This window comes from Physeter macrocephalus, chromosome 16 (genome assembly GCF_002837175.3).
Source record: "Physeter macrocephalus isolate SW-GA chromosome 16, ASM283717v5, whole genome shotgun sequence".
In the NCBI taxonomy this organism is placed as follows: domain Eukaryota; kingdom Metazoa; phylum Chordata; class Mammalia; order Artiodactyla; family Physeteridae; genus Physeter; species Physeter macrocephalus.
The window spans coordinates 54,468,632-54,488,783 of NC_041229.1; the positions used below are offsets into that span (position 1 = coordinate 54,468,632).

The following is a 20,152-nucleotide window of genomic DNA, read 5'->3' on the forward strand; positions in this document are numbered from 1 at the left end:
AAAAAAAAATATATATATATATATATATATATATATATATATATATATATATATGTAGCCTTCGTTGAGAACTGTGTAGGAGAGTGAGAGGACAGCAGAACTAAATTCCTTCTATTTATTTCAAGTCTCCCAAAGATGCACAGGAACACAATGGAGATTTTAAGTGAAATTTGGTCAGCTTTGAATTAAGGGGATATTTCCCTGTGCAGCCTGTGGATTCTCACTTCCACATCAAGGACAGGATTGCTCAGCCCCTGGCTCTTTAAGCTAGCTTTATACTCCTGTAAACCACAGACCTGCCAGCCCATCCTGGCAAACTAATCACCTGCTAATGATCTGGGCAACTTGCTTGTTTTCAACCTTTTGCACTCTAATAACTGCCTTACCACCCGTCACTTGGCAAACACACAACCAAGTTTTTCTCATTACTTCTTAAGAAATTTGTGTGAGTCGCTCCACATTTTGTGCTTTGTTCACCCCTATGTCATGATTTGTATTATATCAGTATGTGCCTTTTACCTTCCCTAGAGCCCTGGAGAAACAGGCAGTTTCTGTAGTAATTAGCCCAGTAGTTATCAGGTGGAGACACAGATAGAAGAATCCTATCTGGAATCTCAGCCTTAACTAAGAAGTGTGGAAATTGAAGGGATTGTTATAGTGATCTTTAGGGAATGCAGTATTTTTTTATATCATATCAGAAGAAAGTGTCGCTCTGTGTCTACTAATGTAAATGTCATTATTTATATTTGAGGAATACTTTACTATACTATACGTTCTCAGAAAGTGTGCAGAATCTCTAGGTAGGTTGGAAGATCTCATTATAAAAGGAAAGCAGGATGTAAACAGATCTGATATTGTTGAAGGGAAACCTAAAGTAACAGAAAAGAGAAGAAGGTTACATGTAGGAAGAGAGAAGAAGGCCTTTGTGGGCCTTTCTTCACCAAGAGATAAATCTGTCCTTGATAAAAAAGAAATAGTACCCTGTAGTCATGGAACATTGATGAGGCATTAAGAGGAATGCCTTACTTAAAAGGTACACAGCTCCTAGGAGGGGAAGCAACTTTACTCTCCATGTCAAGAAAACATACAGGAAATTCTCCTGCCTCAGAGTGTGAATTTTCAGACCATCCAGACAAAGAAAGGACATAGATGAGGCTGTCTTCCTTCTGCATGTCACAAAATTAGTAGTGATCTGGGACTTGATCTTCTAAACTTTTTATTCAACTAAAATAGACTATTTGGTAAGTTCTTTCCTACTGATAAGTTCCTTTCCCAGAGTACAGAGGAAGGAAATAGGGGAACTGCTATTCTGACCTGAATTCTAATTAACAATGAGAAATTGGTTGGGAAAGTGGAAGTGGAAGAGCCCAAGTAGGTGGGGGAAAAGCTACCTGGTAAATTGTTTTATTATACATAAATGGTTGCTATACATAAATGGTTGCCGCTCTGCCCTCGGGAGGCAGGGGCAGGGGTATTTACTTCCCTGCCCCATTGACATGAGCTTCGTGACTTGCCTGTGGCTTACATTGGCCAAAGAATTGGGAGCAAACATGACCTACATACATTACTTCTGGACAAATGCTTTTACTACATTCTCATCGTGCTCTTTTTTCCCATCAGCCACAAGATCAGCAATACCTCAGAAAGAGGCTTTTTTATCGTTTCAAGCCAGGATGGACATGCAGCATAAGTTTTAAAAAGTCAATTCATTGATGTGAAGCAGTGTTTCTCAATCAGGGGTTATTTTGTTCCCCCTTAACCCCACCCAGGAGACATTCAGCAATGTCTGGAGACTTTTTTGGTTGTCGTAAGTAGGGGAGTATAACTATTGGGAGATAGAGGGAAATCAAATATTAATACAAAGGAGGTTTATAATCAAAGATAAATATGAGTCTTACACTCCTCTAAAAATAGCATTAAAAAAACCTAAGGTCCAAAGTTGACATAATTTAGACCTGCAAAAAATGCTAAGATCCCAAAAGGGTTTTTGCTTGTTTTAGCTGTGTTAGCAGCAGGACCAAGCAAGAAATGGATCTCTTGTTTGATGCATCAAGGCTTGCCTCAATTCCTCATCACTGGCCACCAGCTTCTGCTGGACTACCTACTTCTTATTCTTCCGTAATAGCTGATTCCTCAGCATTTTGTTTTCTTTTGAGGCAGTGGACTTTTAAAGTTCTGGCTCTTAAAGCTTTGCATGTACTTGCAGTACCAGAATCAATCTCTGTATACCTTTGTACCTTGGAGTTGCCCTTACTTCAAAAACTTTGAAATGATAGATTTTGAATATACCTGTCCTTTCTGACAGAGCTACGCAAGGGTGGAATGGTATATTTCAGGGGTATTGGTTCCCTTAAATATTTTTATTAAATATTTGTTAAGTTTATTAATATTAATATAGTACATTAAATATTAGTAAACAATTAGTGTAATTATATTAAATATTTGCTTAAATATTTTCAAGCAAAGGCCAGAGAGCCACTTGGTTGTCTGTTCTCTTCCAACCCTGATTGCCTGTAACTCTAAATTTAACACTCTGGATTGATGTTAAGAACAAATTTTTCATCATGTGTCTCTTAGCTCCTAGCTTTTAGCCATGTCTAAAAGCAGGATACTGGTAAATACTGATACCTGTCCTTCTGTGGCCATAAAAACTCCCTTGGTCTTCTCCTTTCTCTGAGAAAAGAAGGGGTAACTGCAGGGTCCTGATTGGAGTCCAACTCTATTAATTATATAGCCTATGAGAATTTGCTCTTCACATTAGTAAAGCTCTCTTGTTTACCTAGCCTAAGTTGTGTGTTTCATTACCTACTATCCTGTCTGAGTCACCAAATCCACATTCTAAAATACTTGCCTGTTCATTTTAGGTCTTCCAAGTTCATAGAAGAACTACTAAAATGTAGTCAACCAGCAGTGGTAGTGTGAAAAAGACATGTTTGTACACTTACTCCTCACAAGCTTATTGAGTGGTAGGAGATTCTGTAAAAGTAGAAACCATTAGTAAATTTCCATTTGCTCTCACTTTGATTCAGCTGATTGATGAAAATCATGTCTCGTGTTTTCTCTTTAATGATAGTACTGAGGATTATGTAGCATTTGGCACACATTCTTAAATTATTACATTCTTTATTAATCTTAATTATTTATAAACTATACATCAGTCAAAAATTCTGAAATCAGAAAACAGGAGAATGGCTTAATAGTAAAGTAAGGCAAAGTTTAAGAAAAGAGTTTATAATATAATGTGACATTTAAAGCTTAAGTGTTTTATGTGTTATTAAATGTGTTTTATGGGTTCCTAATTTTTCATTTGTAAAATCTTTCTGAGTTTTGTGCCTTCAGATTCTTGGCCCTAAAAATGTCTGCCTGGTCCCCCTTTGTTCCCCCCACCCCAAAAAAAGAATTGCTAAGTCACAAAATAATATAGACAGCAAATAAACATTCTCAAAAAGTAAATATTACTAGTAAGTGAAGAAATACAAATTAAAACATCAAGCTACCATTTTCTCCTATTAAAAAATTTTTGTTGTTTTATTACGAAAGTGTAACACACCTCTATTGCAGAAAATAAGAAAATACAAATAACATCCTGTGTGTTGATCTTTTTTTTTTTTTTTTTTGCATCTCTGATTATTTTGTTAGAACTAGTTCCTAGAACTCCTATTGCTGAATCGAAGCATATTGCATTTTTAAGGCTTTGATTATCTTTTGCCAAGTTGCTCACCAGAAAGGTTGTATCAGATGTACGAGAGTATTGGTCTATGCATTCTCTAATCCATATTGTTTATGTTGTTTATCTTCACCATTTGATAACTCCAAAGTGGTATCTCTTTGTTTTAATTTGATTAATGATCAGAACATATTTTACATGTCCTAACATACTTCAGATTAAAGAAAAACTTCAATGCCACATTATTTATAAGAGAAAAGACACACACAAGCTCTCACACACACACCCCTAAATGTTCAACAAAAGGAAAGCAGTTAAATAAACTATGATACTTCTAAACAATAAACTGTGAAGCTGTTAAAACATTAAGTATGCAAAGTATTTTTGCTGACATAGGAAAAATATTTATTGTATAATATTAGCTAAGACAATCAGAATGGTAAATTTTATATGTAATTTGATCTCTGCTGTACTCTTTAAGCATATAAGAAGAAAAACCTGAAAGAAAATATGCCAACATGTAATTGCTTCTGCATGCTAATAGGTGTTTTAAAATATTTTCATAATTTTTAATACTTCCCACATTTTTGTAATTAACATTTGTATCACATTTGTGCAGAAAACACATTTTTGTTAAGTATACTGCATAAATGGTGCCAGAGGGGAAACTGTCCACCTGCATTTTGTATTCTAAAGATAATATTAAACATTTGGTATTAAAACAGGGAACATGAACAGGTAACATAAATAAGATGCTGGTAAGCAGTTAAATAGCCAGTTGTCAAAATGTTAAACGTTCCACTTGCTTCAGAAGCTGACAGTTGTTGGAATGCTCTGAAAACGGAATGTTGTTTATGAGTTTTTTCCTTTTTAGGTTGCTGCTGTTGATCTTCTGGTTCCTGGAGTTGGAGAACTCTTTGGGGGAAGCCTCAGAGAAGAACGGTACCATTTCTTAGAGCAGCGATTGGCCAGGTATTGGTGAGACCTAGAAGAAACAGAATTCCGAAATTGGGGATGGGGCACTCAAAGGCAGTCATGGCAAACTAACAGAGAATAATAGCACATGGGCCATAGCTCCTGACAGACCTGGATCTCAGATTCTGTGTGACCTTGAGCAAGTTGTTACTTAACCTCTCTGAGCTTCTCTTTCTGAAAGACTAGAACTATTATATGAAACACAATGATTTTTTGCCACTATTTGTATGTATCTCTCCCTATGGAAATAGCTTTTTTTAAAGTTAATGACAGAGGCAGAGGCGTTTCCCTGGTGGTGCAGTGGTTAAGAATCCACCTGCCAGTGCAGGGGACACAGGTTCGAGCCCTGGTCCGGGAAGATCCCACATGCCACAGAGCAGCTAAGCCCATGTGACACAACTACTGAGCCTGTGCTCTAGAGCCCATGAGCCACAACTACTGAAGCCCGTGCACCTAGAGCCCATGCTCCTCAACAAGAGAAGCCACCGCGAAGAGAAGCCCGCGCTCCACAACAAAGAGTAGCCCTTGCTCGCTGCAACTAGAGAAAGCCCACATGCAGCAACGAAGACCCAACACTGCCAAAAATAAATAAATTAAATAAATTTTTTAAAAAAGTTAATGATAGAAAAGGAAAATTTTCCCCCTTAAAGTTTGTTCTTCACTTTTCTCTCTCTCTCTCTCTCTGTGTGTGTGTGTGTGTGTGTGTGTGTGTGTGTGTGTGTGTGTGTGTGTGTGTGTGTGTGTGTGTGTTTAAATTATGATTGGCAGACTCCTACAGGGCATAAGGACAGGCTCTGAACCAGGGAAAGGATAAAGATGGAGGGAGAAAGAAACTAAAAATATCCACTAAGCTAGCATTTAGAATGAGCAGTTTTCCCTTCCTCAGGTTTTCTACTATGTAAGCAGCTTGATTTAGGTATTTGAATAACTTTATTTAACTCACTGTTTGAGACCTGGGAAATGTATCCATAAACACCAGAAAATGTTTTGGAGATGAGGAGGAGGGAATCATGTTTCTAATCGAACTACCACTCCTGTATATGCATGGTCTGCCAACAAACCACAATGACTTCCTAAACTAACCAAGGTTATAAGCCTCTGTTTTCCATGGTTTCCACTTTTACTGCGCCAGACTGTTTTAAAAAATGACTTTCCCATGTTGAAAGCTTAATCTTTCTCTCCAGATAATACTAAATTTCACAGTAACCTGGAAAAGTCATGATTGTTTGACATGTTTATTAAATTAGCCATTTGTTAAGGCCTTCTTTTCCTAATGGAGAAATGCTTTAAAAGTTGTTGATTTTCCAACATCCAAACCTATGAATCTGTTGAGTAATTTGGTTTTGTAATCCCAATCATTTGAACTGCTCTATTTGGTTAGCATCCAGAAGAAAGGGGATAAATATATTTTGGGAGGACTCTTTTATCACATAGACTACTAACTTCTTAGTATTACTATAGTGTTAAGAAGTCCTGGAAAAATTGTGGAATTGAAGTGATGGTAAAACTCCTTAGATGGAAAGAATTTGAAGATTTTCTGGTTTTTTTTAAAGCACAATAAAAATCACATGGCAAGGAACTTCATCTGTTGAAAGATTAATTGGTCTGTTTTCTTTGCTTGCTTCCTTCCTTCAGGAAACCTTTCCTCATAACATTAAATGTTTACCTAATATCTGATAATTTCCAAATTTGTCTTTCCTAATGAAATGGATATATGTGTTTACCTATCTCAGAGATCTGTCTGTGACTTCTGTTCATGTTTTTCATATTTTTGTATATTTGAATTTTTCATAATCTTGATCACTTTGAGGTATACAGTGGTCCCAAACACTTTTAAGGGCTGAAATTAAATTTCATGAGTACTAAGAGCTTTAAGTTTTATTAACATTTCTCAAATTGGCAAAAACCAATTTGCAGCCATATTTTGAAGGCAGCCTCAGAACCTGTATTATTGTTTTAATATTGTGGAAAGAAAATTTTGTCTGTACATCACTTGTCTGTGTGTGCCTTTCAACAACCCTATATAGTAGTAATAGTACTTTTCTTACATCACAGGATGATAAATTTATCTCAAATGAAGCCCTTCTTTTGGGCTCTGGACCATACTTTCCTTCTATAGCATTTATTATTTGATAATACCTTGGACTATTGGTTTTCTTACTGTTGGTTATCTTACCTTTCTTAACCACCTAATAAAGGCTCAGCTTCTTAACTGTATTGCATGTTATTTAAGAGCACAGGTTTTGGTGTGTACTTCTTTATAAAGAGCACTATGCACACAACCCAGAATAAATGTTTGGTGGTTAGTATATTTATCTTATTGCCATTCTCTGAAATAATTTTGTTGTTTTCCTTTTACAGGTCAGGACTGACAGAAGCCTACCAATGGTGAGAATGTGACCCCTGATGACTCTTATTCTAGCTGTGGGTCTGAGTGTTAAATAGTTTTCACTTGTATTTCCAGGGTGCTATAGAAGAATGTTAAAACAATGAACAGGTTCTCAGATTATTTACTCCCTTTGAGTCTTTGAAAAGTAGTAATAATAGTGTCTGTCATTTATTTATTACCTATTGTGTGCCAGATAACTGTGTTAAAATTTTGATGTATATTGTCTCGTGTAATCATCACAACACCCTGTTAGTAAGGTACTATTCTTATTCTCTTTTTATTATCCCTCCAGGCCTGAGGCCTAGAGATGTTAACTAACTTAAGCAGGAGCACACAGAAGCATAGAGCTGGGACTTTGTTCCTAACCATTATGCTTCATTTTCTCTATGTGTGAAATTAGGAGCTTGAGCTAAATGGTCCCTGAGGTCTCCACCAACTGTAGGAATCTAAGCTGCTTAGGGAAGATCATCTGTCTGCATTCCTAAGTTGTTCTGGTTCTTTCTGCAGACCCTTTCTTCAAGTACTTTTCAGTATATACAAATTATTTATTTATTTATATTTGTGTAATAAGACTCTTTCAGGATCTTAGTATAATAATATCAACAATATTATTAATTCTTTTGCTGTCCTCAGGAGAAGGAAAGGTGAAATTACACACTTGCCTTTTCATAATGAAGGAGCTGGATTTCAGAGATGCAAAAAAGCCTAAAATTGGGTTCAAGTAATGGCCCTAGATTGCTTCATAATTTATCAGTAGTGAACTTTGGCATATTTAATCTCTCTTGAGTCTTGGTTTTCTTGGCCATAAAATGGAATGATAATATCTACTTCACAGGGTTATTGTTAGGATGAAAGGAAACAATACAGGTTAAGTATCTACACAGAGTAGAAGCTTAGTTTAGTTTCCATCCCCCTTTCCTTCTTTTGTTCTGAGTCTTGCTATTAGGTAGATGAGCCTGATTGTCAAGCTTATACATTTTACCTCAGTTTCTTTCTGTCTACAAGGTAATATTCATAGTGTATAAAAACTAGTTATATATAAATCTTAATTATTGGTTTAGACCTTTTCTGGTCTTTATTAATCATTTCAATACTACTCTTTCCCAACTAAAGTTTTCAAACTCCTAACATCTCCAAATATAAATATTTATTATTTTGTTAATAAAAGAGACAGCAGGCTCAAAATGGAGTCACTTGTGTTAAGCTCACATCACCAAACTGAGACTTAATACCTAACTTAATTATAGTTTTGACATCCCTCAGGAGTGGAATCTTGAACCAGGCAATCTAAAATTACCTGGTCAACACTGATGAGGTAATCTGCCTGGTAGACCCTGCCATCTCCTAAAGGAAGGCAACCTTGCCTGAAACCACCCACTCTTTGCTAGTAATTTCCTTGTCCTCTTCCGTTCTGCCTATAATCATTCTGTAGAGCTCTTCGGAGCTCTTTTCTATTGCTAGATGGGATACTGCCTGATTCATGAATCACTGAATAAAGCCAATTAAGATCTTAAAAATTTACTCACTTGAATTTTATTTTTTTAACAGTTGGAATCTGCTTCCTTTTATATGATAATCATAGCATTTTAAGGTAGAAAGGACCTTAAAAATCTCCAAGTCTGTGATCTCTGCTAGTGTTCTACTGTGAATAGCCACCCCAGGTGTCTAAGAATTTTCTCACTTCCTGTTTCTACATGCCACATGCAAATAATCTGTAACTAGTTCCACAATTTTTGTACCATCTCTTCTATAATCTGGCTACCCTAGAATCAATATAACAACAATCAAACAAATAAAGATTCTTTTGAAAACTTGTTTTTAGAAGTAGATTTTTCCATCTGTCAAAGCAAAGGCAAGAAAAATGCTAAAGACGAAATCCCTCTTCTGAATTCAGTTTCCAGGCATTTATGCCACTGTTTTGACATCGATGTATGAGAAATTTAAAGCCAGGTAAAGCTAGATACTGGACTTCTAGCAGCCGGCTCAGATCCTGCAGGTGTTTGTGGCAGGTGGCTTGACATGCCCTTCATCTCATTTTCTCACTAAATCAAAGTGTATTCTGCCCACATGCCTTATGAACTTAAAGTTAATTCAGCTACCAAACATTTCAATTACTCAAGACTGTGTTCCTTCCATTATTCCTGATAGTTCTTAAGCACTAACTCCTGTCTTATTGATCTCTCACTTGGTTGTAACTCACCTAGTTGCAATTTGTGTTTTATTTTAGAAAGAGAAGTACTTAATCTTAATTGCCTAAAATACCAATACATGTAGTCATTGTTATTAATAGTGGGGAAAAAGGTTATGGTTTTTATCCTTGAGGAACCATATGACTACCAGCTGTGGTACTTAAGTTTTATGCTGCATTTTTGTATATTTTACAAATCATTCAAGAAACTGTAAACTTATTTTAATCAATATTGTATAATTCAAGAATTCCCACCATTAAATGACAATAAAAATAGTTATAGAGTCTTCCTCTTTCTCTTCCTTTCCTAAAATAACTTTATCACAGGCTGGTGTATTGGAATCTGAGTTTGAATCATGAACATACCATTTTCTAGCATGTAGTCTTATGTGGGAATAGAATGTGCATGGATGGGCTTCAGAGGCTGTGTAGCCTTTCAGAAAAATGACTCTGGACATCATCTACTAGGCTTAAAGCAGAAAAGTCAAAGTTTTTCCTCACTCCAGTGCTCAAGAGTATATTTTTATGCCTTCAAACAATAAATCATCATACAGTAAGCATCTATTCCCAGACAGTCACTGGAGATAAAGGTTGGCTAAGATGCAGTTCCTGCCCTTGATGTAGCTTATAGTCTAGTCTAATAGGGGGTCTCTTTTTGTAATACATCAGGCAAAACTCTTCACCCTTCTCTATGTATTGAACAATATGATTTTGGTAAGGAAAAAAAAAGAACATTATCATAGATATACCAAGACATAGAAGAGGAATATATTTAAAGAAGAATAAGTTATGAGAAATTTTCCTGTAGCATCATGAGACAAGTTTTCTGTATATAAGCACCTAACAAACTTTAAAGAATAAGGATCAAGTGACCAAAGCCCATGAATGCATGACAGGATATGCTGCTGTTTGGGTAATCTTGGACAGATCACTTTAACTTCTGTAAAAAGACTGGTCTGCCACAGTGATGTGACGATAACAAATGATTGCAAAAAAATTTGAAACATAAAATTCTGTCATAACATCTGATCTTAAATGAAACATTTATAGGTAATGATTCTCTGTTTTTCAAAATTAGGTATCTGGACCTCCGTCGATTTGGATCTGTGCCACATGGAGGTTTTGGGATGGGATTTGAACGCTATCTGCAGTGCATCTTGGGAATTGACAATATCAAAGATGTTATCCCTTTTCCAAGATTTACTCATTCGTGTCTTTTGTAGCTGAAGACTGGTTAAGGAAAACCACCCTGTGCCAGAGGTACTGCACGTGAATATACATACAGGAGAATGCATGTTTGAACTGTAGAAATGCAGAAGTTTTCAATATGTAATTGTCATGCCAGAAGATACATGAAAGATACGTGTGATCATGATTTTCATTGAAAGTTGAAGGCATTTCCTGGAAAGATGAACTCCATCAAGAAGAGGTACTTATAGCAGATAGAATCTCAAAGCTATTGTGTCAATTAAGAAAAAAATGAAGAAATTGAACTAGATGGTCTCAAAGGTCCTTTCAAACTCTAGGACAGGATGAAATTGTGTATTTTACTTTTTCAAGATTTTTTTTTGGATGTGGACCATTTTTTTAAAGTCCTTATTGAATTTGTTACAATATTGCTTCTGTTCTATGCTTTGGCCCTTTGACCACAAGCCATGTGGGATCCCAGCTCCCCGACCAGGGATCGAACCCGCACCCCGCGCACTGGAAAGCAAAGTCTCAACCGCTGGACCGCCAGGGAAGTCCCGAAATTGTGTATTTTACTTTGTCTTTAATCAGTAGACCACTGCCCTCTGTGACCTTTGAGAAGGAACTACTAGCTGAAAATAAAATGTTGTTGGATCTTTTCTCCCTTGCCATTTAACCTATGATAAATTCCCATCTTATTCTCATTGCTTTACTAAACATTACAGAAGAAAATATTCCTTTTTCGGGTCTTGAATTAAGAAAATTGCTATTGTGAATTGAAATCTTTTTTCATCAGACTACATGAAAAATCACATTTAATAACTGTTGAGCCTTAATTATAAAAACTAACAAGATGTATTATTTAAACTAATCACTGTTGTGTTGCAGTTAGTTCATGTTAGATATTTATAACGTCTCTGATAATCAATAAAATAGATTTTCGATACCTATGAAAGAAAAAAACAGGTTTTTAAATTCCATTTGGCCTTTTCCCAGTGAAATTTGGAAGAAAGGTATTTTCCATCCAAGATGAGGATATATAGCTAAACCTAAAGGGAGGATAATTCTGGAGTCAAAAAGTAACGGTGGGGGGCTTCCCTGGTGGCGCGGTGGTTGCGCGTCCGCCTGCCGATTCAGGGGAACCGGTTTCGCGCCCCGGTCTGGGAGGATCCCACATGCCGCGGAGCGGCTGGGCCCGTGAGCCATGGCCGCTGAGCCTGCGCGTCCGGAGCCTGTGCTCCGCAGAGGGAGAGGCCACAACGGTGAGAGGCCCGCGTACCGCAAAAAAAAAAAAAAAAAAAAAAAAAGTAACGGGGCATATTAGAGTGAGAAGATCACTGATTTGGGACTTCGCGACCTGACGGTTCTAGCAGTCACAAGTATGAGTTTGGATAAGCCACTTACTTTGTATGAGCTCATGCATCATTTTCCTCACAGACTTGATATAGTAATTACATGAAAGTGTGTGTGCGTGTGTGTGTGTGTATGTGTTTAAAACTGCGAAATGCTACACAAATTTTTTTAAACTCTACTTTTATTCTTCGTTGAGATGCAGATATATGGACTTACAGCAAATGGTGAACTCAGTAGGATTCATATGTATCAAATAATTATAAAAAGGCATGCATGCCGAATAATCAATTTTCTAAGTCTCATTAGATGACTTAGGTTACTTCCTAATGAGTTTCTATATGCACTTTATTTTAACCTAACTCAAAATCAAACAACTGGAAAGAACTGCAGAACCTAGAGTTGGAAGTCATAGGAGACACTGAGAGGTTGTCAAGGTCGAACTTCTATCTAAAGCAGAGGGATCCGGGCTTCCCTGGTGGCGCCGCGGTTGAGAGTCCGCCTGCCGCTGCAGGGGACACGGGTTCGTGCCCCGGTCCAGGAGGATCCCACATGCCGCAGAGCGTCTGGGCTCGTGAGCCATGGCCGCTGGGCCTGCATGTCCAGAGCCTGTGCTCCGCAATGGGAGAGGCCACAACGGTGAGAGGCCCGCGTACCGCAAAAAATAAATAAATAAAAAATAAAGCAGAGGGATCCTATGTACCTTGGCAGCCTCTTGGCAAAGAGCTCAGTACCCCGCAGAATAGCTCATTCCTTTCTGAAGCTCTCTAATTGGTAGCTTTTGCTGAGCTAAAATCTGCTTCCCTAGAACTTTAATCCTTGGGCTTAGATACCAAGTTTAGGACAGGATAAAAGGAACAATTAAGGCTTCTATAAGGCTTGCCTCAACCATGGGTTAGAGATAAATTCATTTGTTTACTCAACAAATATTACCTGAGCTTATTCTACATGCCACAGACTGTGCTAGGTGCTACATAAACAGTAGTGAACTGACCCTTGCCTTCATGGATTTATAGTCTATTAGGGAAGATATACCAATGATATGTAAACAAATGTATTATTTCAAAATATGCCATGTGCTATAAAATTTTATGAAGAACAGGGCAATCATAGATAAGCTTGCTAGAGGGGGCATCCCTGAAAAGATGATATTTAACCTTCGACCTGGAAGATAAAATAGAGAAACCATTTTTTTTTTCTTCTGTGTAAAACATGTTACTTATGTTTACTAGGTTCTGCTTAAGAATATAAATAATGAAATATATATATGTAATTTATTTTTTAAATTCCGTTAAAGTATAGTTAAAAAAAATCACACACAGAGATAAATCTTATTTATTTGAAAACACTTTCTTATATGAATTATTTACCCATTTGTGCTGGGTACCTAAGTTTCCCACCCAAAAAATTAGAATTAGTGAAGAAGTAATTCCTTAAGAAGTGGGGCAATATCAGCTCTCCCTTCCCCTGAAGTCGCTAAATAATAAAATTTACCGTATTTTATAAGATTTCAGGTTCATTGTAATCAAGACCCCTGTGGTACAGGGAGATCAGCTTGGTCCTTTGTGACCACCTAGAAGGGTGGGATAAGGAGGGTGGGAGGGAGGGAGCCGCAAGAGGGAGGAGATATGGGGATATATGTATATGTATAGCTGATTGATTCACTTCGTTGTAAAGCAGAAATTAACACAAGATTGTAAAGCAATTATACCCCAATTAAGATGTTAAAAAAAAAAAAAACCACAACCTTGTGGTAGTGTTTGGGAAACAATTGTTTGGATAAAATAGGACAAGCACTCAGATTCTGTTCCTCTTCTTACGTTTCCCTTGTAGTCCCTCTTACCTGTCCATGGCACTGCGCTTGCCACACACATCTATTAGAAATCAGTGAAGGCTGTCTCTGTCGTAGCAGGTTGAGTATGTGGCTGTGGCTACACACATGGGCCTGAGAACAATGGCAGACACTGTCAGCAGCAACTTGGGGGAAACGATCACCTCCAGCCACAAAACACACAACCGAGCCTATGCTCCCCTAGGGTTAGAGAAACCATTTTAAAACATTTGTGACATCACTTAATTTGATTTGGCATTTAAGTCTTGCTACTGTATTTTGTGAAGTGAGAATCACAGACATTCACAGGCCCAAAACCTGGATGCACTAATAGTTTCCAAGGCTATTAGGAATCATGCCTGCAGTGATTTTTGAGGAGCCAGATAGAATTGTAATGTTAACATGATGGCTGGGCATCAAAAATAACAGTGATAGAAAGAATACTGAATGAGAGAAGCCCCAGGTTCTGGTCCCAGTGCCACCATTAGCTTAACTTTGGAGCATTAGGCAAGTAAGATCATCCTTGTGGCCTCCAGTTATTTCATCTGCAGAGCTATCACTTTTAAGTAGATGAACTCAAAGGATCCTTCTGTCTCTTAATCTTCGAGGAATTTGTGATGGACATAGTCACTAATAATAATTGATTCAGAGTCTGACCTTTAGATTTTATTTTAGTACATACTAGGTCTCCGAAAACTTATAATGAGGTCAATCGCTGAAAGTTTAACAATAGACTTAAGTGTGTTCAATGTGTGTTTATGTGAGGTGGAAAAGGGTCCTTCTCAAGGAGTCAAACAAACATTCTTCCTTATCTGAGTCTCCAGCAGTGTATTTCCGAAACTTCATACTTATTTGTTCATTCTTTTCTTTCACAGTTGATCACATAATGAGTATCTGGTTGAAGCCAGACCCTTGCCACTTATAACAGCCTAGTCATTTACATCTTTGGCTCAATACTTATATTTTACCAATAAGTGAACAAAAAAAAGCACTTACGTCAGACAAGGATGATGAAAATGCCAAAACTAAACCATTGCTTGTGGGCAGCATCAACAGAAAAAAACTTTTTTTTTCTTTTTTTTTCTTTTTTAACATCTTTATTGGAGTATAACTGTTTTACAATGATGTGTTAGTTTCTGCTTTACAACAAAGTGAATCAGTTATACATATACATATGTTCCCATATCTCTTCCCTCTTGCGTCTCCCTCCCAGTATACAATCTTATGGCTGAGTAATATTCCATGGTATATATGTGCCACATCTTCTTTATCCATTCGTCTGTTGATGGACACTTACGTTGCTTCCATGTCCTGGCTGTTGTACATAGAGCTGCAATGAACATTTTGGTACATGACTCTTTTTGAATTATGGTTTTCTCAGGGTATATGCCCAGTAGTGGGATTGCTGGGTCGTATGGTAGTTCTATTTGTAGTTTTTTAAGGAACCTCCATTCTGTTCTCCATAGTGGCTGTATCAATTTACATTATTCCCACCAGCAGTGCAAGAGGGTTCCCTTTTCTCCACACCCTCTCCAGCATTTATTGTTTCTAGAGTTTTTGATGATGGCCAATCTGACCGGTGTGAGATGATATCTCATTGTCGTTTTGATTTGCATTTCTGTAATGATTAATGATGTTGAGCATTCTTTCATGTGTTTGTTGGCGATCTGTATATCTTCTTTGGAGAAATGTCTATTTAGTTCTTCTGCCCATTTTTGGATTGGGTTGTTTGTTTTTTTGTTATTGAGCTGCATGAGTTGCTTATAAATTTTGGAGATTAATCCTTTGTCAGTTGCTTCATTTGCAAATATTTTTCAGGCAGCATCAACAGAAAAAAACCTTTTAAATGTTGACTTGTCAGCTGATATGTGAATATCCAGATTCTGCATAGAAACAGCATTGTATAATTCTATGTATAATGAATAAAAATATGGATTTAATAGTTAAGGATGGTCTATTCTGTAATACCATAGGGCTTAATTTGTGAGTTAAAAGGTGATAGGAGGGTATTAATTTTCACTTGAGTAACCAGTTTCCAATGAGGGAAAAATCAGATTCTGCTTTTCCCAAGGTTTCCAAACATTACCTCAAAATAGTAACCCAAGTAAGAGTGTATTCTAAAACTTAGAAATGTTTTTTCCATCATTAGTTCCCATTCTCATTTCAAATTTTGAAGTAGGTGGAGAAAAATAGTTACTTTCCATCTGGCTGTCCGCTTGCCTGCGGAAGTTGTGCTGTCGTGGGTTTGTGGGGTTTTTTTGGCAGGGGGGTTGGGGGGGGATTAGGAGGGTCTGACAAGAACTTAATTGTGTGAGTGATCCATTCCAGATCTAGACATAGCTCTCCCACCCTCTGACCCAGCCCAGAGACTCTTAACTCTCACAGAACGGCAAAGGAATGGTTTGACCTTTTGTCCCTCCCAAACAGAATCTGCTAGAAGCACCCCTCTACAGTGTTATACATTCATATTCTCTATAAATTGAATCTAGACATTTCAAGCAGGACTGAACAGGCATTGAAGATGCAACTGATGAGATGGATTAACTCTACCCTTCTTTAAATTTCTTGCTTCAGGTAATTAGAGATGAGAGATGCTTATTTGGATTGGATTGATATTTTATTCATATATTTGTTTTAGTAAGTGGTGAGGCAAGAACATAAAAATGCAGAGTTGAAAGACAGATTGGCCTGGATTGAATTGATAAGAAACGTCTGGGGCGTTTTGGCTTCTGATCAATATTTGTATTCAGTCTGCAATCTAAAGTATGTATAATAAAAAGAAAACAGGTGGGAGTAATATCTGACAGTAGTTCTTCCCAGCTTCAATTCCAATTAAAAGATAGCAAAAGCATTAAGGAAAGAGCAGACAGCCACCTGAATCACCCTACACCAAAATGCTTCAGTAGGATTTCCATAAGACAGGTCTTATTAGGTCATGGTCAGCACCCCTCCAGAAACGTAGACATTCCACCATTGCCAGGAGCCCTGGATTGCCCCTTGGATCAGCTAAGACTCCAGCTGGCTCTTGTGCAGTTTGGTTTGGAATCCAGTGAATTTACAGCCATTATTAGTACACTGTGTGGTAGTTTCTGGGGGACCTTTGTAAAGAAATCAGGAGTTCAGATGGTTCGTAAGCTGCCATTGAGGCAGCTAAATCACTGAATTAACATAGTTTATGACTTTTCAATAACCTTCTGCTACATCTTTACTGTTCATAATTGTTATTAATAATATGACTATCATTTGGACATTGCTTTACAGTTTACAGTATTTTTTAACATATCCACAATATATTGTGGACCTTGTTCCTTTGTAGTTTACTGTGCCTGAAATTTGTTTGGTTAAATTAGTATATTTGTTATGGAGATTGGTTATTAGGAATTCCTAATAATGAGGGAGAGTAAGACTACAAATAAAGTTCACCACTGTCAGCCTCCAGAGAAACTGAAAGCACAGAACTTTTTATAGTAATCAAAGAATCTTGCCTTTTAAGCCCCAGTGCAAAACACACTTTGGCCTCTGATTTCCTTGTTCTGTACAGGGAGAAGAAATTTAAGAATGTGATGGAAAATGATGGTTGAGCCCAAATACATTCTAGTAAAGAGAAACATTGAAAATGGAATACAGAGTCCCAGACCCAGCAGTGTACTTAAGCTCACCATGCAGTTTTTAAAATGAGTCTGTGTTCATATTTGTCCTACTTTCCTCTTAGGATCATCCTAGAATATACATAGGAAGGTAGATGAAAGAACTTTGATAGGAATTATTAATATCCTCCCCGAAGTGATCAACCTTTGATATTTCAGGATGATACTCTGAAAATAGAAACTTGATGGGCCCCTGCAGCAAAGGTTTTTTTCATGCTACAAATACACATGTACACAGCTAGACTGTATTTTGCAGAACCTGGCTTCTGCCACATGCAGAACCTTCTCTGCACACTGGCTCAACAAGAACTGCTGGTTTGCTGTTTTCCAGTGATCCTAGATTTGAAAAATCTCTTAGAGATCATATCCCTTCCCCTGTATATGATGTATAAATTACCCTCTGTATTTTTCCCAGTTCCTACTAATTTACCCACTGAACCTTCAGTGAATTAAGAACTGTCTGTCTTAAGAGGTAACTTCTTTTTAATCCTTGGAGAACTCTGATTGTGACCTGATAGTGACAGAACCTGCCTCTCCATGGCATGCAAATATAATAAATAAGAAACAGCCACACACTTTCTTCTCCAGAATAGAATCTCTGTAGCTGCTTATTTGGGACAGTCTGTCCTTCCCTGAAGGGCTTCACCCGACTAGGGTGTTTACCAGACAGAGTATCCTTAAAGTGGGCCTTTCTCTTAGTAGAGGAATGCTTCTTTTCACTGTCCACTCAGCTGCTACCCAAGTACCCTGTGATACCAGTCTTGACGTTAGAAGAGCTTAACGTCTCCAGTGCCTCCTCCCTGTCTGTCTTACAGCCTAGAGTAATTGTTCCTCCTCCTGTATCTGTAATACTGCTGAAAGATCTCAGAGTTTCAGAATGTTCAGGGCAGTACCAACCCCCTTTATTTGGGGATTGCAGAAATGGACTTGGGTCATATATAGATTTGTTGTTGAAGAACAGTAAGTTCCTTTACTGAAGGTTTCTACTGATACTACATTTTCTTTGCATTGCCCCAAAAGGCAGAAACTGATTCCTTATATAGTTAGGATACGGCTGGCCAACGATCTCTTTAAATGTAATTTCCATCTTCTACCTTCTGCGTTACAGGTTTTTGCATCAGGAAACTGTCGGGTCAGATTCCTGCCAGAAAATGTGCTGGATGTTTCGTGTCTTGGAAGGGGTATTAGACGTAGAGGGAGAAGACTCTGGTTTATGTCTGACACTCTACTTACCAGCTGTGGAACCTTGAGCAAGTTATTTTATCTCTGAGTTTGTATACGTATCCGCAAAATGAGGATAATATTTAACTTACAGATGTTCTGAGAAACAGTGAAGACTATGTGAAAGGGTTTCATAAGTTGACAACACTACACAAATGTAAGGTCTCCTAAGGGAATCCTTTTCAAAACTCAAAAATCTGTATGAACTAAGATACTTATTGCATGTTGAATGAAATATTTTATAGCCATAAAAATTATAAGAGAAAATGTGTTTAAAAATTTTTAAGTTGTACTTTGCAGTTACAACAGTGTAAAAGCTATGTACATGGCCTAGAAGCATATGGGAAAAAATGGAATCAGCTGTTTCAGGACAGTGGAATTGAGTGACTTTTCTTTTTTTTTTTTTTTTTTTTTTTTTGTGTGTGTGGTATGCGGGCCTTCCTCTGCTGTGGCCTCTCCCGCTGCGGAGCACAGGCTCCGGACGCGCAGGCTCAGCGGCCATGGCCCACGGGCCCAGCCGCTCCGCGGCATGTGGGATCCTCCCATACCGGGGCGCGAACCTGGTTCCCCTGCATCGGCAGGCGGACGCGCAACCACTGCGCCACCAGGGAAGCCCCGCGACTTTTCTTTAAAAATCTCTTTGGCCTATTCAATTCAGTTCAGTAGACGCACTGTGCCAGGTTCGGTGCTCGATTCTGTGAATACAGAGAAAAATAGGATATGCTCCCACGTCTCAGGGACTCCCATTTTGTATAATCCTTGTTAAAGTTTATTATGTATAAGAATCACCTGGGGAGCTTATTAAAAGTTCAGATTATCCTGATACCACCCTAGAAAGTCTGTTCCACCCTAAAAGGTCTAGGATGGAACAGCGCACAGCTAGCATTCTTTAAACAGTCACCCTGAGTGATTCTAATATAGGTGGTTTAATTTCACGCTGTGAGAAACCTTCAGTGAGGTTTTAATGTTTTTACAGTAAAAAGTAATAATTACACAGATCTGCTCATTGAAGAATTTGATTGTTCTGTCTGGACCTTTTTTTTTAATATATATATTTTTTTAATTTTATTTTTTTGGCTGCATTGGGTCTTCTTTGCAGCACACTGTCTTTCTCTAATTGCAGCAAGCAGGGGCTACTTTTCGTTGCGGTGTGCGGGCTTCTCATTGCAGTGGCTTCTCTTGTTGTGGAGCCTGGGCTCTAGGCACATGGGCTTCAGTAGTTGTGGCACGTGGCCCCTAGAGCGCGCAGGCTTCAGTAGTTGCGGCACATGGGCTCAGTAGTTGCGGTGCATGGGCTCTCGGGTGCATGGGCCTCAGTAGTTGTGGCACACGGGCTTAGTAGCTGTGGCGCATGGGCTTAGTTGCTCTGCGGCATGTGGGCTCTTCCCGGACCAGGAACCCATGTCCCCTGCATTGGCAGGCGAATTCTTAACCACTGTGCCACCAGGGAAGTCCCCTGTGTGGACCTTTGAGCTGGCTTCTGTGCCTCTATATCAAGGATGGGAAAGGCAGCCTGCGGAGTGGTGTTGCTCTGGAACTCATGCGGCATAGACCCTGCCACATCTCTCGACCTTTATCTCTTTGCCTCACTTCCTTTCTCTTCCACTACATCTCCCATGTTTTTTCTCTGTGCATGTTTTTCTCTCCCACTCTGATTCCTCCTATGCCTGCAATACAGCAACATCCAGGTGCTTCC

The 20,152-nt window shown here is 38.2% G+C and overlaps 1 protein-coding gene across 6 annotated transcripts in view; it reads left to right on the plus strand.

The window, feature by feature from the left end:
* Window positions 1-18,849, plus strand: part of NARS2 (asparaginyl-tRNA synthetase 2, mitochondrial) — a 141,833-nt gene extending 122,984 nt beyond the window's left edge. For 3 of the 6 annotated variants that reach the window (XM_024131716.3, XM_055091498.1, XM_024131717.3), the window contains 3 exons: window positions 4,542-4,639; window positions 7,004-7,030; window positions 10,298-13,248. In XM_024131716.3, coding sequence (XP_023987484.1) covers window positions 4,542-4,639; window positions 7,004-7,030; window positions 10,298-10,442 — 270 coding nt within the window. In that variant the 3' untranslated portion in view covers window positions 10,443-13,248. Of the gene's footprint in view, window positions 1-1,620; window positions 1,808-4,541; window positions 4,640-7,003; window positions 7,031-10,297; window positions 13,250-16,077; window positions 16,163-18,343 lie in introns of those variants that run through there. The other 3 variants (XR_003683631.2, XM_024131718.3, XR_003683632.1) reach the window with 3 other exon arrangements.
* Window positions 18,850-20,152: the final 1,303 nt, after the last annotated feature.